At 39.5% G+C, this 17743-nt stretch overlaps 1 protein-coding gene across 1 annotated transcript; it reads right to left on the reverse strand.

Annotated features, from left to right (window-relative positions):
- Nucleotides 1-864: 864 nt before the first annotated feature.
- On the reverse strand, nucleotides 865-17743 carry LOC140246907 (uncharacterized). Its single transcript, XM_072326230.1, has 6 exons — nucleotides 17626-17743; nucleotides 5335-5511; nucleotides 3451-3732; nucleotides 2383-2670; nucleotides 1820-1960; nucleotides 865-1096 (listed from the first exon to the last, which is right to left on the reverse strand). Exons 1-5 carry the CDS (start codon nucleotides 17741-17743, stop codon nucleotides 1824-1826), a joined length of 1002 nt encoding a protein of 333 aa, XP_072182331.1. The 3' UTR covers nucleotides 865-1096; nucleotides 1820-1823.

Here is a 17743-nt window from a genome sequence, read left to right on the forward strand (position 1 = left end):
TTTACAGAATCATGTTTTTTGTCTCAAAAAGTGAAAATATCACTGTAATTCTTTTGTTTTTCCAATGTTTTGATTTCTTTTGTTTTTACTGTTTACATTTGTTATGTATTTTATTGTTTTCTAAGAGTGCCCAGTAAATCATGTTGAAGGATAAGAGTTATTTGAATCATCTATGTGGATAAAAACTCAATTTCCCCCTCAGAGAGAGAGAAAAAAAAACGAGAAAAAAAAAACAACTTTTTGTTATGTTTTGTATTGTTTTTATTTCTTATGTTTTCTATTGTTTGATATTCCTTATGTATATCATTGTTTCTAAACTTTGCCCAATTTATTTCAGAACAATATAGAAGCATGAACCAAGTGGAAAACCAATTCCTAAGCAAAATTTATAAAGTAATGCAAGCCATGGTCTATTGACAGTATGTAACTGTACACAAATATATGCAGCAATTAGCCGTTTTAATGACATGCGCATACTAATTGGCCCCTAGGTAGGTCCGATATGGACAATCGAGTGGTACCAAAATGTGCGCAAGACTTCAGGGGAAAAAGTCATGAAGCGAGAATCCGAAATTCCCAGCGGTCGCGATGCAATCGCCAAAAGTATGGAGGGGGGGGGGGGGGGCTCCCAGCCCCCCCCCCCCCAGTGCAGTTAGGGTTTAATAAACAAAGTATACCATTATGTAATTCAGGGGCGGATCCAGGAATTTCGTAAAGAGGGGACGTGTTTACAAAAATAAAGGGGGGGGGCGCACGCACCCCTCCCCCCATTTTTTTTCTTTTTATTTCTTTTGTTTCAACAAAAAATAAAGGGGGGGGGGGGCGTGCGCCGGTTGTGGTCCTTCCTAGATCCGCCCCTGTAATTGTAGGACACAATAGTCAAATTCGCTGCATAAGTTCCACCTCTTTGTACATTATGGCTATACGTATTCCGTCCGTTTTAGTGTTTAAATAGTGTAGGATCGATCTTGACTGAAATATGGATCTAAGACTTTATGAACTACACTCCTGTCACATCCGTCAGTGGGGAATTTCCTTTGTCGAATGAAATGGCAAACATGAATATGAGACCACGACTCCAGTTTATGCTCTCCATCTATAAGAAAAATACACAAGATAAGGACAGAAACAATTTGAAGGTTAGGACATTAAACGGACACATCTGAATATAGGAAAATGCCTCTATCATTAAAGCGTTCAGATATACAGGTAAAGCCTCAAGAGGCTATACAAATTAGGTTTTTATGTTTGCATGTGATCATTACTACATCAGCAAACCGCACAAAACGCTTTGAAAAATCGCATTGAAATAGAAAGCTCAGTTATTCTTGGTTATTGTTACAAGGGAATCGTTTCCAAGGCCGTTGTCTCAAAATAGTGTTGCTACTCTACACTTTGATAGAAACCGGTCACGGAGGACGAGTACAAGATGGAGACGTATTTCTCTCATTCACGCGTCGAGTCAGTATTGAATAAAGCTTTCAAATTATAAAACCTGCCGCCCTTAGCTCTCCTTTGCTATTACTTCCATCCATCTTAAGAGTGGCAATAGGGAAACTTCAACAAAGCTAAATATCAAAGATCCGAAGGAGAGGAAGAGGAAGATGCCAACGAGAAATAAGAATGAACTGAATAGGCAAGAAAAGAGTGGGAAGAAGAAGATATAGGCAAAGAGGTAAAAGAGTAAAAAATATTTTGAAGCACTTCAAGGGGGTGTAGGAGGCAGGATAGAAAAAGAGAAAGAAAAAGTACCGGTAAGGAAAAAGAAATGAGAGGAAGAAAATGTAGTAGAAAAGGAAGAAAAGGAAGTCTATAGTACCTCTTCAGAGGATGATAATTTTTCTCCTTTTCATCACCACGATTACATAGGTCATCACCGACATGAACAACGCTGCGAAGAGCAAGGCGTACGTGGTCGACGACTTCTGAAGAGCTCCGCGATGTAGACAAGCAATGGGACCTGTATGGCCAAACCAAAATAATGACCGTAATGTTTTGACAGAGCACAATTAATGGGATAATCGAAGGTAAACGGACAAGGCCCAGACCATTTTGCACACACGTCTTTTCTTACACTTTATCTACGTCGTACATTGTCATTTCAAGAACATATAACCATATTCAAAACAAGAGTGAAAAATGACACAAAGTCTCGAAAGTAAATTGAATTAGTTTGATTAAATTCTTGAGGTATAAATTTGAATATGATAGGAATATTGAAGAAATATATCATCTAGCATGTAGGGATGAAGGTGAGAGTTAAATATTAGACAAAATTGAAGCTATCATCCACATTATGTAGTGTTTCACATTACACATTTTTACGCTTGCTCTATCAAAGTCCAGAGGCGAATGAAATCATTACATCAAAAGTAGATTAACCTCTCTCCAAGCAATACTCGAGACTGGTGTAGGTCCAACCAATCCCGTTCGTCCCCGAGCACGTGACATTGATGCACTTGTTGTGTGGGCGTGGTCTGAAGAGAGCCGAGGCGTTGCTGGACGAGGAGAGCGTGGTGTTGTCGACTGCGATGGTGTAATAGTGAACGTGTGGGGCGGGCTGGTCCTCGGGACTAATGTGACACGTGATAACGAGAATGACCTGGTTTCCTTCTCCATTGATCTCCTGGGTCTCGATGGAGAGGATGTCACTCGCTGGAGGCGCGTGACCTAAGAATTACAAAAACACACACATATACATAATCTGTTTGTTTTGTTATTGATTTTTTTTTATACTGTGTTTTTATTTGTCAGGTACTTCGCATTCTCCCCAAATCATGAACATCCTTGATGAACAAAATCAAGGGGTCAAAGGTGAACAAAGTCCATTGAACGGTTGAAAGAGAATCCTCATTGTATTCCCTTAACGGGTCAGACACTGACGAGTTTGGTTGACGATGCTCATCGAATTATTATGTTTACAAAATTTGCATTGTTTGTCCAAAAACATGTAATTAACACCTTAACACTCCCGGGAAACATTTGAATCTTAAAATTTAAACCTTCCTAGTATAAAAATCAAGTACAACAACCTACTCGACAACCATGGCCCTTGTGTTCACGTGAACAAATTTGCTACTATCAATTGAAAACAGACTAGTTCGGGGTATGAAGAAAGATATTAATATAAGAATATTATAGTGATAAGACCCATAAGCCTACTTGCCTGGATTTCTTTAATCATAGTCATTAGCACTTGCATGAATGGACACAAGTAATGTACAGACTATATAATACTTGTGGATCAACGTGCAATTACCAGCAATAAAGCTAGTACTAACGAGTTTGGTATATTGTCAATGCTTACATAAAAAAAAAAAATGGCTTCATGTCAATTGTATTTGGAGAGAAAAACGTATAATATGAAGTGAAATTGATTTTTCCTTGTACTAATCACAAAAGCTTTGGGATTTAAAAATTACGATATCATGGAACGTTTTATTATCTTACCGTTGCTTCTTGGACAGTAAATCTTTGTAGCGTTCGTCCTTCCGATGTCGTTGATACCGGTGCAGGAGATTTCAACGCATTCACTCGGAATGGACTCAAGGATCAAGGAAGGGGAGCTCGAAGCTGACTCGATGACGTCATTCACTGCAATCTCGTATATTCCCACTGGTGGAAATGGTTGGTCACGTGGGTCGACGTCACATGTGATCCTGAGGCCATTAATTTCTTGTCCGTCCTCGTTGTCAACGATCTTGATCAAGATGATATTGTCTGCTGGACGGTCTGTCGAGACGACGAGAGTTAGAGGTTCACGGATGATAAAACTCATAAAACTCATCCTCATATATATATATATATATATATATATATATATATATATACGTTTTCATTCAACGATGTTGATAGAATTCAGTACATTGCATAATCAAAAAGTATGATCCAATGTTATCTGCTTTTTAAAGTTAATCCCGAAATTATCCATTAAATTGTCATCGGCAAGTATTGATATAGCTTTTAAAGCATGTACATATGTACGTAAAATATGCTCATTATAGGGTGCGTTTATCAACTCCTTTTCTCGGCAAAAACAGGTTTTCCAAACAGCTTTCAAGGAATTTTTACGAGCTGATAAACGCAAAGCTGTTTTGAAAGCCCTTTCGGAAAGCCTTTTCGAAAGGGTGCGTTTATCAACTCTCCTTTTCTCGGCAGAAACAGGTTTTCCAAACAGCTTTCAAGGAAATATTACGAGCTGATAAACGCAAAGTTGTTTTGAAAGCCCTTTCGGAAATCCTTTTCGAAAGGGTGCGTTTATCAACTCTCCTTTTCTCGGCAGAAACAGGTTTTCCAAACAACTTTCAAGGAATTTTTACGAGTTGATAAACGCAAAGCTGTTTTGAAAGCCCTTTCGGAAAGCCTTTTCGAAAGCCGCAAATTTGTGGCTTTCCAAACAGGTTTCCTAAACAGGTTTTCAGAAACCTGTTTGTAAAAGCCTTTTGAAGTTGATAAACGCAAAGGTGTTTTGAAACGGCTTTGTAGTATTGTACTGCAGTTACGAACGATGCGCGCCTTATGTGACCTCTTCTCCTCGGGTCGAATTGCGCAATGCAGCTCTGCAGTGACAGGCCAGTTATCGTGTTCGCGAAGAGAGTTGATAAACGCAACTATTTTGGAAGCCGTTTCTAAAGGGCTTTGGAAAGGGCTTTGGAAAGGGCTTTGGAAAGAGCTTTTGAAACTGGAGCTGCCTCACAGATAGGAAGACAATTGATTCATGTGGCATTGCATCATGACTCGTCACTCTCAAAGGAAACAATGTCTTTATGATGGTACATGTAATTGCTTTTCGCCGTCCCTTCTTAGAAAGCAAGCGTCACATTAATAGTACAGGGCTTTGGAACGGGCTTTGGAAAGGGCTATGGAAAGGGCTTTTGAAAGCCGTTTAAACAGGGGAAAGTTCATAAACACAGCCATAGACACGAACAATCATTTCCCAAAAATCGACAAAGCTTCCATGCATGTTGCCTAACGAACAGGTAATATAATTTTGGCGCCTCGTGTGTCCTGCACTAAATTGCAGCAAGTTCGTTCTGAACACCAACAATCTTTAATTTTACATCATAAAAATAACCATAGGTATTTTTTTTTTTGGGGGGGGGGGGGGGGAGGGCTTGCTACTTAACATTTCTGGGATCAAGGACATTCTTAATAATTGCATCATATGCATATTATTATCTTGTCAGGAAAGTTATGTAATGTCATAATCATCGCATGCCTGGCAACCTGCATAGCTTTCAACAATACTCCGAAAGAACCGAACAAACATGATATCATTTGGATTTGCGCGCAGATCCTAGTAGATCAGATATTGAATTAAATTAAATTACTTACGCTGAACTTCCAAGGTTCGGGACCGTTCACTGCCGATGAGATGACACTGAAGTATGCCCCCATTGTCAGCTGCGGTCGGAGCGAACGTCAGTTCGCTACGAACGTTGTAATATGTAAAACGATTGATACGGTAGGCGAGACCAGAACTAGCAGACTCGTTGACAGCATTATCGCTTCCTTCTAATACATGAGGAACAGAGTGGGAAAGAAACCAACAAACCGAAAAGAATTTTGATAACATTGGAAGATTCACTTTGTATTTGTACATAGATAATCGTCAGAAGATTTGTCAATGCCTATTATCGAGCTTTCGATTAAGGACGAAAGAGAAAGAGGAAGGGAAGCATGGCGTGAAATCATTTTCCGCATTTGCAAAACCATACATTTCTCAATCCTGTTGATTTTTAGGACGGTTTTCGGTGGAAATAGCTTCCGGTCGGAATAATAGAACAGCGCAGCTACCCGCCACACGTTTAGGTTTACAGCAAGTGCGCGTGTATGACAGCTACGCATTCATATTATGTTCGCATTGATTCTCGCCGGATAGTTTAGTTGGTTGTTTTATTGTTCTTTTAGTGATGAACAAATTTTACAATGACACATGCTTCAAGCAAAACAGGTCGAATTTCTGAGGTTCATGCCGTTGAGAAAGCATCACCACGTACGTCGTGAAAGAACAAGTTGTCTTAACAAACTCGTATGAGCCAGGGTAGCTTGGTTTCAAAATGTTATGTACTGGTAGTCGTATTCTGAAAACATTCTTGGTAAGATTTTCTCCCTATTCTAAAATCAGGAATTTTTCAAAAAAAAAAGTACACCGTATTCTGAAAATCTGTCTTACTTTCTTCCTAACCTTTTTTCATAACTTTTATTTCCTATCAAATTTGCCTACAGATATAGGAAGAAATGGGAAAATATTCTAATGAGTATGATATCTAGGAAGAAAATAATTTCTGACCTTGGAGGAAATTGTTATATTCTAGAATGCACTTAATTGGAAATGATTTAAGAAAAGCTATTAGGAGAGCCTTTACCCTGTCCTAAATTCCGTTAATATACTAATTAAAGGAACAGCGAATAGATAAAGGCAAAACATCATGCCAGACCTTTGATTTCGCCGAATAACAAGTTAACGTATTATTCAGTTTTGCTCTCTGGTTATTTCAAATATAAAAACTATTAACTACGTTCATATGAATAAATTGTACAGGTGAATCATCGTTTAAAAGTGTTCCTGTTTATTATTCAATTCATTTTGGTTATTCATTCATTTTTTGTTCAAATGTTCTGGTCATATGATTGTTTGCCACGAAAGTTTTTTCTTTTTCTTTTTCTACTGACAAAACAAATACATGTAGTTACGTATTCGGTTGTGTAGACCGGCAGGTCCCATTCCGTGAATTTGTGTTTAAAATGGTGTTAATGTGTTGGCCAACATGTTTTATGGGCTTTGTTTTTTTTTTTTTTTTATAATTATTCTCAGGCTGCTCAAAATGCATGAACTGAGCTTTGATAAATGCAAGGCAAACAACTCTTTGCTAATGTGTTCTCTAAATCTTAAATGTACAGATCCTTCTTTTTTTATATACATTACTTGATAGCTATACATGAATGTATTTCCTTTAACGGCGCTAGTCGTTAAAAGGGGTTTACACTCGCTCACTGACTTGTTTTCTGCCTTTGAGTGCGTTCGGCGCTAGTCGGAGCCTGAGAGCAGGCGGCATACGCAAAGAGCGTCGCCGAAAACATGAACGAGTGATCTCCTTTGATGGTTCCCGATGGCGCAACCGCATTAGTACGCTTAGCAGTGTGCGTGGGAAAGCTGAACATTTAGCGTGGGAAAGTTTAGCAGTTAATGTGAGAAGGGATCATTCTGTGCGTGGATTTCACGGAGAGAGCATCAATTTTGGGCCCTCGCTTAAATTATTGTATGTGAGCTATTCATTCGGATACAAAATCGTCAACTCTTGCTACGATCAGAGGCAGTGGAATTTCCAAGATGCCAAAACATTCGCAGCGGAAAGCTTCACGGGCTGCAGCATCGGCCAGCGCTCCTCCGGTACCGACAAGAGAAAGGAGGATTGCTCGAAATGCTCCCGCACCCAGTACACGCCGGGAAGGAACGACTACTCCCCCTCCAGTGTCCTCGCGATCCGCGGGGTCGGCGGCCCGAAGCCCAGCAGACGAACATAATACCAGCCGGGGCCCCGGCGCAAGTTCCGCTGTTGGGCAGCTGGACTACAGGGTGCAGACGGAGGACCGTGCTACGGGGCAGGCGGCCGGGAGAGCTCATGTGACGGCCCAGCCTGAGCAGGACATGGGTGGCGCGGTCGGCGATAACGGTGAGTACCCAAGTAATGAAGGGCTTCTAAGTGCCTTGGCCTACGGTGACCGTACATAAGGTTAATGAAATGCCTGTGGTCGAGGACGATGAACAGGGTCAGTCGTCAGACACTGGATTCCCGAAGCCTCCCCTGATGTCGACACCTAGGGAAGAGCTAGGTTCAACGGTTCCCATATCGACCAAAGAAAAGATATGGAAGGGCGAGTTTGTACATTTGGGTTGTTTATTCAAGAATGCCCCGATTCAAAGTGATCAAACCCCTATACTCAGGTGCTGCACTAACTGCGACCAGCCCCAACGTGCAGCGTTGGGGCTGCGCCGTTTTTCGCATTCAGATCGAGGAGTTTTGTACAAAACGGTGCCGTTTCGGCGCTATATTTTCTTAATTTTTCAACAAAAACTACTAGGATTACTTACATGGGTCGATTAAACCTAAATGATTCATTTCGGTGACTGATGCATTTCATTGCTTATGATGCAGAAAATCTTACAAGGCGAATATCTTCAGCTCACTGATGCTCACTAAAACTCACAACCACTTGCACATGCGCACAGCATGCATGCAGTGCAGTGCATTGACAGCTGTATTGCTGGCTACATGTTGCATATCTGATTTCACCTTATATGCACCGTGCGATGGTGCATCATTCCTATCCTTGAGCGTCCGTAACGTTGACGTCATTGTTCACGCATGCGTACATGCGTACTAATGGATATAGCAGCAAGTCTTTCCACGTTGCACTAGGGCAGGCCGCTTATTACTCCTAAGATGTGGAAAATTTTGCAGTTTCTAGATAAATGGTTGAGAAGAACCAAATCGAAAATGTAATGCATATTTCATTTTTTATTGTCACTGTGTTTATGATAGAAATTTAGCCGTGCTTTATTTGTGAAGTCGCCGTGAATGTGGCAATGGAGTTATTCGTGATTTTTGCTCCCGCTCAGCTGCGAGGTAGCCGCCAGGACCGCGCCTTGCGGCGCGGTCTCCGGGGCTAGTGCTGCACTACAACTACAGCCGCAGCGCAAAGTCCCACGAATTACCACCATAGAGCAGTGAACTAGTGCCTTCACTGTATTCGCGCGCATCAGTGTATACCGAGAGACACGGTTCCCGGGCGAGAGAGTTGTTCAAGTATATGGGCGTCGTTAGATCTGCTGCCCGTTTTCCCGGCTATGGCTGGCGCACTAGAGTCGCGTTTCACCTCCCACTCATTCCGAATATGTACTGCCACGGCGGCGGCAGTAGCGGGTTTTGACTCGCAGGTAATCCAGCAGATGGGGCGCTGGGTGACAAATACACATAAACGTTGCATTCGTATAAATTTGGTAGGGGCAGAATAGTCCCTTACGTCATGTTGGGGACAGTTATGTTCGTAGCTTCATGTTGGTATAGTTACCAAAATAGTGGATATGTTTTTGTTATGTTGGTATATACTGTGGTATGCTGAGGAATGAGGGTCTTGCTCGCTATAACATTCAGTTTGAGCACATAAACTTTTGTAAATTAACATGTTAGATTATAGAGCAGTTCAAGTATGATTAACCCAGTTTAGCAGGGTTAACCCAGCTTAGAAATTGTGAATTATGTCGAAAAGTATGGACAATTTTACTATATACAAAGGCTTGGGCACATAGAGCAAATATTTGGTTGAGCTAGACGCTGCCGGGTGATAGTTTTCTTTGTTTTGCAGGCAGGCGAGGCCGGCGTACGATCCTGGCAGTTGGGGACTCGTAGCGTACTGGGCCGGGAGATTCGCAAGTCGAGAGGGAGTCCAAGCAATGAGGCAGCGGGCTCCAGTCCAATGGAGAGGATATAGGGGGCTTCGACTCGGCCAGGTTCATAGCAGGCTGGAATCGATTCTTTCGTCTCAGCACTTCTGCAACTTGTCACACGTCATCATCCACGCGGGTACAAACGACAATGGGTTTTTTCCGAAGAAAGCACGGATGGAGCTGGTCTCAGAGACAATGTTTAAAATAAATTGCAGCAACTTCTTCCAGAAGCAATAATTGTTTAGTCGGAAATCCTGCCAAGGAGGAAATACGCCCGTTTTGCGGATTCCCACCAGAATCGGGCTGATCGTTGCTGATCGTTTTGAGTTCGATAACTCCAATGTTTGGTAGTAAATGTTTTGTAATGTTTTCTGGGGCTAGAGATAGTCATAAAATGCCTTTACTATGGAGGTAAACTAGCTCTTGTTCCGATGTGTGCTTTCTAGATTAACGTTGTGTATAGCAAAACAACAACAAAATATGTGTAACGTGGATATTTATTGCGTCCCCCCTTTTACCCCTGTACCGCTCTCCTGCGCATTGGCGGCGGGCTGTGCCCGTATGGCGGAAATTGTTCATTTCTGGGCCTCTGCGCAGATGTAGTTTATACAGTACATGAAATGTTTTCCACTTGTTATGTCAAACTCGTAGGGAAGGGTGTATTTCGGAATGTTTGTTTTATTAACAATTGTTATTGTGGCCATTTATGCATCAAGAGGCACCGTGAGGAAAGCCGGCGGGTCACGGACGCGCCCGCCTGTGACTAGTGCCGAGCACTTTTCTGATGCAGGGGGCTTTTGTATATGGGTCTGTACGCGCTTGTGGGTTCCGAGTTGAGTGGGCTCGCCTGTCAATCAGAGAAGTCCATTGTAGTTATACTCGATGGGGATACTTCTCGGATTACCATGCAGGGAGTCCTCCGACAAGGGCCTAAGAGGCAAGGCGGGATCCGGGGTGCTTGTCTGTAGGTGGCCCGTACGCAGAGAGCACTGCCATGTATATATGTTGTTGTATTCCACGGTGCAGATGCTCGTCATGAGATGAATACAAATTTGCGGAGAGAAAACCCGGGTCCTTCCAGAGTTAGACATAGCAGTGGCGTGTTTGAAAGCATTTACTACTTGGATAATATTTCTGTTTGTCGGTGTAAAATTACCGAATCCTGAAACCGGAAAGTATAATTGTGTATAACAAGCATTGGTATGATCATGTTTTTACTTTCTCGTCTATAAAGTGTACAACCCTATCATGTTATCATGAGTAACTATGTTATGTAATGTGGTAAGCACTTTTTGTTTTGGTAAACTTGTACTCTCCAATAAATCCACGAACATGCATACTCCACGCCACTCTCGGTTTGTATTTATGTCGGAAGTGCAGTGAGTGTAAGCCTAAACTAAGTATTGATGTGTGTACATATTCTCTGAAAGAATTATCCGCGTAGGTTCAATAGCGTTCGCTTGTTACTGTTCATACGCACAGCAAACAGGCGTAGATGGTAGCGCTGGCCGCCACGCTGCCCTCGGGCGCCGGCCCGCTGGTCGATCGTGTAGCTAACTGGATGTATCCAACCGGCGCGTCAGCTGCCGGTGTCACAGGCGATCCGTTCCGGCCGGTCGATAAGTTCCGCCGGAACTTATCGGCGGCCTTTGGCCAGTATATAAGATCCCCCAGATCCAATCGGCGGGATTTTTGCCTCACCGCCGATAAGATCCCCCCACCGCCGATTCGATCCGGGTCTCTACCGTACAACGTATACAAAGTGGTCATGGGGAAACACCCCTTCAGTAAAATGTACTCTTCCAGTCTCCCTCTACCGCCAATGAACTTCTCCAAACCTCTCTGACCAGCCAACCGAACAAAGTTGCCAATTTGAAACCCGGACTACAAAGCGATTCCTTTTTTCCCCCTCCCTTATCTCTTTCGTCGTCATGGTGGCCATGGCACAGTCACCGGTCACAGAACTCTGCTCTGTAGAGTTCTGCACGATGTGACGTTGATCATGCCAACCTCTCTCTAATTTGAATCATTTTGAACAGAATAACCGAATGGGTTACTGTAATTGGGATGTTCGGCATGCTTCATGTTAACTACTAACTACTAAGTACTTCGATTGGAAATGGAAAAAAAAAACCGGATGTCATTGGAAAGAGGAGATATATGGCTTTATGATGTTGCTACTTACTTTGGAGTAAAGTAAACGCCATCTTCACAAATTCGAAATTAAATCTTGTTGCTTTTTTATACTCACTGTAGCTACACATATCTCAGTAATTTAAAGCTAATTTGTGTAAAACGAACTCTGAATTCCTAAAAGAATTGAATGCTGTTTAGTATTACAGGTTTCTCATTATTTGTTTGTTCTGAACACCATCTTATAGTCAATCTACACCATCCGTTCAATCTTGAATGTCTTCCCTTTTCATGAAAGGGACTGCGGCCCCCGAAAAAAAATGTATATATCTTTATAATATATTATATATCTGTTAAAAGGGGATGGCTAGCAACTGATCATTGGGAATCAGTGGGAATGCTGGGGGATGATTGTTTCAATCCTTGAGGGATTCATTTAAGGGTACATTTTTTTTTTTTTTCTGTGAAAATATTTGCTTCATAATGGTCTCATATTCAAGTAATGTGCAGTTTAATGTTTTCGGGTTAGCATGCCTGTACAGTGACGGGGAATTAAACAACACATTACTGGAATATGAGGCCGTTCTGAAGCAAATAATTTTCATACATATATAGATATATTAATGTACTCTTTAATGAATCCCACTAGAATTGGAACAATCATCTCCGAGCATTCCCACTGATTCCCATTGATCAATTACTAGCCCTCCCCTTGAAAGAAATTAGAGTGCATGCAAAATATGGGGTATCATAAACTCACGTTAATTTTCTGACTTCTAGTGATACCCTAACTTGAATATCCAAACAGGGCACCTATGTCCGAAATCTGGTGTTCAAAAATAAAGTTACATTTTCTCTTCGAAAGCATTAAGTTTCATTTATATATGTACATACATTTTTAATGGAAATCCATATTACATGCACATGTAAAAGGTGTGAATAATAGCCAATAGTGGCGATGGGATAGACAGAAATTGAAAGAGATAAGAAAATGAAAAACAGCTATAATAAACAACATGTAGCATAAATTGACAGGAAAGAGACAGAAATATGGCTTAATGTACCCCAAAATGGAATCTTTATAAATAAAAAATGAAAAGGGTAAAAGAGGAAGGATAACAGAGAGAGAAAAAAAAAACCCATAGAATCAAAATAAAAAAAATAAAGAAGAGATTGAGAGTGCGAAGGAGAAAAATAAGGAGAAAAGAAAACAAAGAAAAGTGTATTTATATCTCAACTTATAATAGCTTTAAATCAACATCTTAAAATAAAGAAATTTTATTCCATAAATTGTTTCATTATGGCATACGGGAGAAGGCATTGGAGTGGTTAAGGAGAACCCAAAAACAATAATTCTCTGAACGAGAATAACTCAAGTTTCAATTTATTAAATGTGGCGTCCCTCAGGGTAATATGAATTAGGTCCTTTGCTTTTTATAGTTTATATAAATGACTTCTGCAAATCATCCGACATATTCTCATTTATGCATTTTGATGATGATTCAAATGTTTTCTTTTCTCATCAAAACCCAGTTACTCTCGTATTATAGACTCTGATTTGAAAAAAAGTAACTCTGTGGATAAGATCTTCATAAAACCTTCAGAAAATTAAGTATGCACTTTTTAGTAAATCCTTATGAATATTAAGCACATAAATTATTTTCATGATACTCGATTAGATCGTATGTATCCAATGTAAAATTTCTTGGTATCAGAGTAGATGAAAAACTTTCGTGGAGGCCTCATGTTATTAAAATAAGTAAAATGATTATGCGTAATATTGGTATCGTATTCCAACGTCTTCTTTGTTAACATTGTATTTTCTTAGATAAAATTACCTTATCTCAAATACGAAATTTTAGCATGGGGCTGCGCCCATCAAATTTTATCACATAGATTATTGTTATTGCAAAAAAGTAGGCCCTACTTCGTATTATCTGTGGGGTTTCGCCACTCGGATTCATTGTTCATCAAAAATATAAGATTAAAAAAATTAAAGATTTGTTCCTTTTTCAACTGGGTCAATAACTTATTCATGTTCATCTACAACACAAATGTTCTCCCCAATAGTTTTAATTCGATGTTTCCACGAAATCAGTGGTTTCATGATCATCCTACTAGGCGGTCTGAGTTTCATCTACCCCTTTTGAGAACCTTTAGTTCAGAATACATTTATATACACCGGCTCTAAATTTTGAAATCCTTAAGTTCTGAAAACAACAAATCTCCATCATTATAAGCGTAAAGATTCATCATCAGTAAAACCCTAACGCAATGAAACAAATCACATTATAAAGTAATGAAATTAGGCATTTCATTTCCATAATTTTTCCACAGCTGCATGCAGTCACCAGTTGCTGTCCGAAATACATCCTCAATCATCAGGCAATAAGTGAGCAAACTGAGGCTGGATAGAACACTGATGGTTCTTTTCTACAATTCCTTTATCCAATCTATTGTCATGTATAAACGATTTGCTTTTATGGCAAGCTTACACAAAAGGACAAGGCTATAGAATCGATAGACCGCGAAAGTGGCAAAATATCATTGGGTTGGAATTGCCAGTGGCACAGGATTTACACGTGGAAAGAATAATGGTCAAGGTAAACAAGATAATGACCGATTTAACACACCGTCTGTACGGTTACTATTGCCTGAACAGATCAGGTATCAGACTCTGTCCTCCTCGCACAAAGCGTACCCGTTTTAGAAGTGCTTTTGTCCAGGATTCCATTCACACGTATAATGCCAGAGTAATTAGATAAGTTGCTATGATTAGTTTTTGGTGTATTTATTATAATCATTATTATCATATAATTATACTCCCGCATATCCAAAGAGTATAAGAAGGTATATATGCATTGTGTGTGGTTGGTCGGGCGGTCGGGCAGTTCGTCGCAAAGTTTACGTCGCGAACTTTTCTACAGCTCTGAATTAATTCTGATGAAATCTGGGGTATGTGGTGATATTGAGTGATTATCTTTATAAGTTGAAGTAATTGAGTTCAAATTTGGTGATGATGAAAGTGAGGTGTAGATTTGTAGGATATAATTATGTTTCTCGTGTGTATTTGATAGAGAAAGCATTGTTCTGGTAATTTCATTTTTTTTTTTTTATTCCCACAGTATTTAAGTTATGTAATTCTAAATTTGGAATATGTAATGATTTACAGGACGGGTGTACATGCAAGACACATTTGGTGTCATTTTGATAAGGCGCTGCCGTGGTAATTATTGTTGTTATTATTATCATTATTATAAACATATATATATATATATGTATATATATATATATATATATATATATTGGATTTTTTTTTTGGAGTGAATTATACAATATATTGGGATATGTAGGTGATATAATTGTTTGGTGTATAATGATGATGTATGAAAGGATATTATCAAATAAATCTATATGAGTGGAATAATTATATGAAAGTGATATACAGCTGTATATTAATAGTTTTTGTATACATGTAGTAGTAAATGTGGGGTTAACGTATTATGTTATTATGGTGCATACATTACTGTATGTTATAATGTGAGTGAGTTTCATTTTGTACTCCATGTCTGATTGTGGTGTACCTGTGATGTATTGAATGTTAATTTTGTTGCGATATCGAAGAATTTCCAGGGGGGACAATTTAAGTAATCAATCACTAAATCTCCTCTTCCGTTTATCATGTTCAGCGTGCAGGCATTCTCTCCCCTCTCCCTCTCTCTCTCTCTCTCTCTCTCTCTCGCTTTCTCTCCATATTCCTTTAATTCTTTTTTTGCTCTAATCCTTTCATTCGTATATTTCCCTTATTTTAGTCATGTCACGTTGTTGTGTCTCTGTTGTTTGTTTCATTTTGTCTTATTTTTTTGCATTATTCATAATTACGTACTTGTAATTATAATAATTATTTTTGAAGATATTTTAGAGTAGTCTAAAATTTACAAGCAATGCTTTTTAGTGGACCTCTTAGTTCTCATTTTTACCCTGCAAACATAACTTTGTAATTCCAGTATGTGAGCATATCTTTATTAGTTTGTTAGTTACCATTGAATGCTATGCTTTGTAATGTATATTTGCTTATGATTGCATTTTTTTATTTACTTTGTGTTATGTTTTGTTGAAAGAAAAATGAGAATAAAATAAATGAATGAAATGAAATCCGCATGCATAGCTCCATTTTAGTACCCTGCATACACATTAACAATTTGTTTGCAGACTATTAGACCAACATTCTTTTTTGTTTTGAAGTAAAGCTGAACAATAATTTACTTATCAGAACAAAGCCGACCCCCCAAAAAAACCACCATGTTTATCCTTGCTGTACCCTACCAGCAAAACCTCCCTCTCTCTTCCTTCCCACTTCAAGCAGTCTCTTATAAATGCAGGACCCATAACTATAGTATTATCATGCTCTTGTTGAACTGTTCTTTGAAGTTTTGTCCATAAATAAAGGCTAATCGCACACTGTCTGTGCAACGGCTCCAAATTATCGACTCGTACGTATTTGTGCATGCTATTTAGCTAATACATTGTAGGCCCTGCAGTAATTCATTTCTTCGCGCCACCTGTACGAGGCTATAGTATGTTTCATTTAAAGGGAAATTATCAGAACGTAAAAATAGGTTTGTCTTTAACATCATTTAAGACAAATGAAGAAATGGCTTTTTAGATTTTTTGGGTTTGGTATAGGCATCCACAATAAACAGATACTATTTTGTTTTTAATGAGACCTACTCGCACAACCCGGATAGGATCGGCGGTTGCGGAACGTTTCTGCGTACTGCCTATTGTGCGGTATATTCGTTCCGCGGAACTAATCGACTGGATTCGGCCAGTATATCGGTTCCCCCGGAACCCGGAACGGATCGACTGTGACACCGGCCACGTACCGTCAATGTACCACACGCGTGTAGCTTATGTATAATACACTGACTATTAAAATTTATTTTTGTAAAAAAAAAAAAAAAAAAAAAAAAAAAAAAAACAACAACAACAACACTCCATAATTTCTGCGATTCTCTTTTAATATTTCTTTCTTTGTAAGTATACATTTTCAAAACTGTATCACGGGTGAATACAAACATGTGTTTTTAACCAGACGTCATAATTTCGTAAGGATGTTATCGCACTGGTTAAATTTGCATAATACCAAACAAAATTTGTAATTTTATTTGCTTTAATATTAGAAAATGCAGTGGGCGGGAATAAGGATGTCCTAATTTTTTCCAGGGAACAATTTCAGAATACCAATTCTGTCTTTCATAGGCACTTCTGAACTGTCTGACTTAGAATTATGGAAAAAAAGAGAAGATTTTCAGAATAGTATAGGTCCTACTATACCCTAGGACTCGTGCCCGACATCGCGCTGGGCCGGGCGATCATTCTTTTACTTGTAAGTAGGACAAGTTGTAGTTTCGTATCGCCTCGTATTGTGATATTTATACATTTACAAACTCGCCCTCAATATTTCACAACCTAAAACAGATTGTCTGAATCTCGTCAAAGTCTGGTAAAAGTTGAATATTTACTGTTAAGACACTTTTACCCATTTCGAAATAACTCGATGGTTTGAATCGGAACTCTGCGCTGCACTCAAACAGTTGGCCGCGGTATGGTAGTGTACACGTACACGGCAGCGTAGTACAGTCATTTCTAAATGAGTCTAAAAGTGAAAAAATTAACAACAAATATTCAACTTTTACCAGATTTTGTAGACTCAGTTGTAGGGACTTTCGTTTCAAATTTGTGTGGCGATGCAAACCACACTACACAATCACTGTGCCTCCCGCTAGATTGTGCATTGATTTAGACGTACAAGCTTGTACATACAACACTGTATGAATTGGCTTAAGATAAAGAGAGAGAGGGAGAGAGAGGGAGAGAGATGAAGAAAGAAGCAAAACTCGATCGAGAGACTTCTTTAATTCAATCTTAAATCATTTTTTTTTTCATCTTAGATTTTTATATTATTATTTTCATTTCTGTAACTTGGCCTGAGTTACTCAGTACATTATGAAATGCGTGAATTAATGAATCAAACTTACGGTCTCCTTCACACCTCACTCCGGCGTCTTGACTGTGAGTACAGCCATACACATTACATTCCCATGGCGTACGAAGGCAATAAACCAGAGAGTTTTCCGTTCCATCACAGTCAGCCAT

The sequence above is a fragment of the Diadema setosum genome, chromosome 3, assembly GCF_964275005.1.
Source record: "Diadema setosum chromosome 3, eeDiaSeto1, whole genome shotgun sequence".
Lineage (NCBI taxonomy): Eukaryota > Metazoa > Echinodermata > Echinoidea > Diadematoida > Diadematidae > Diadema > Diadema setosum.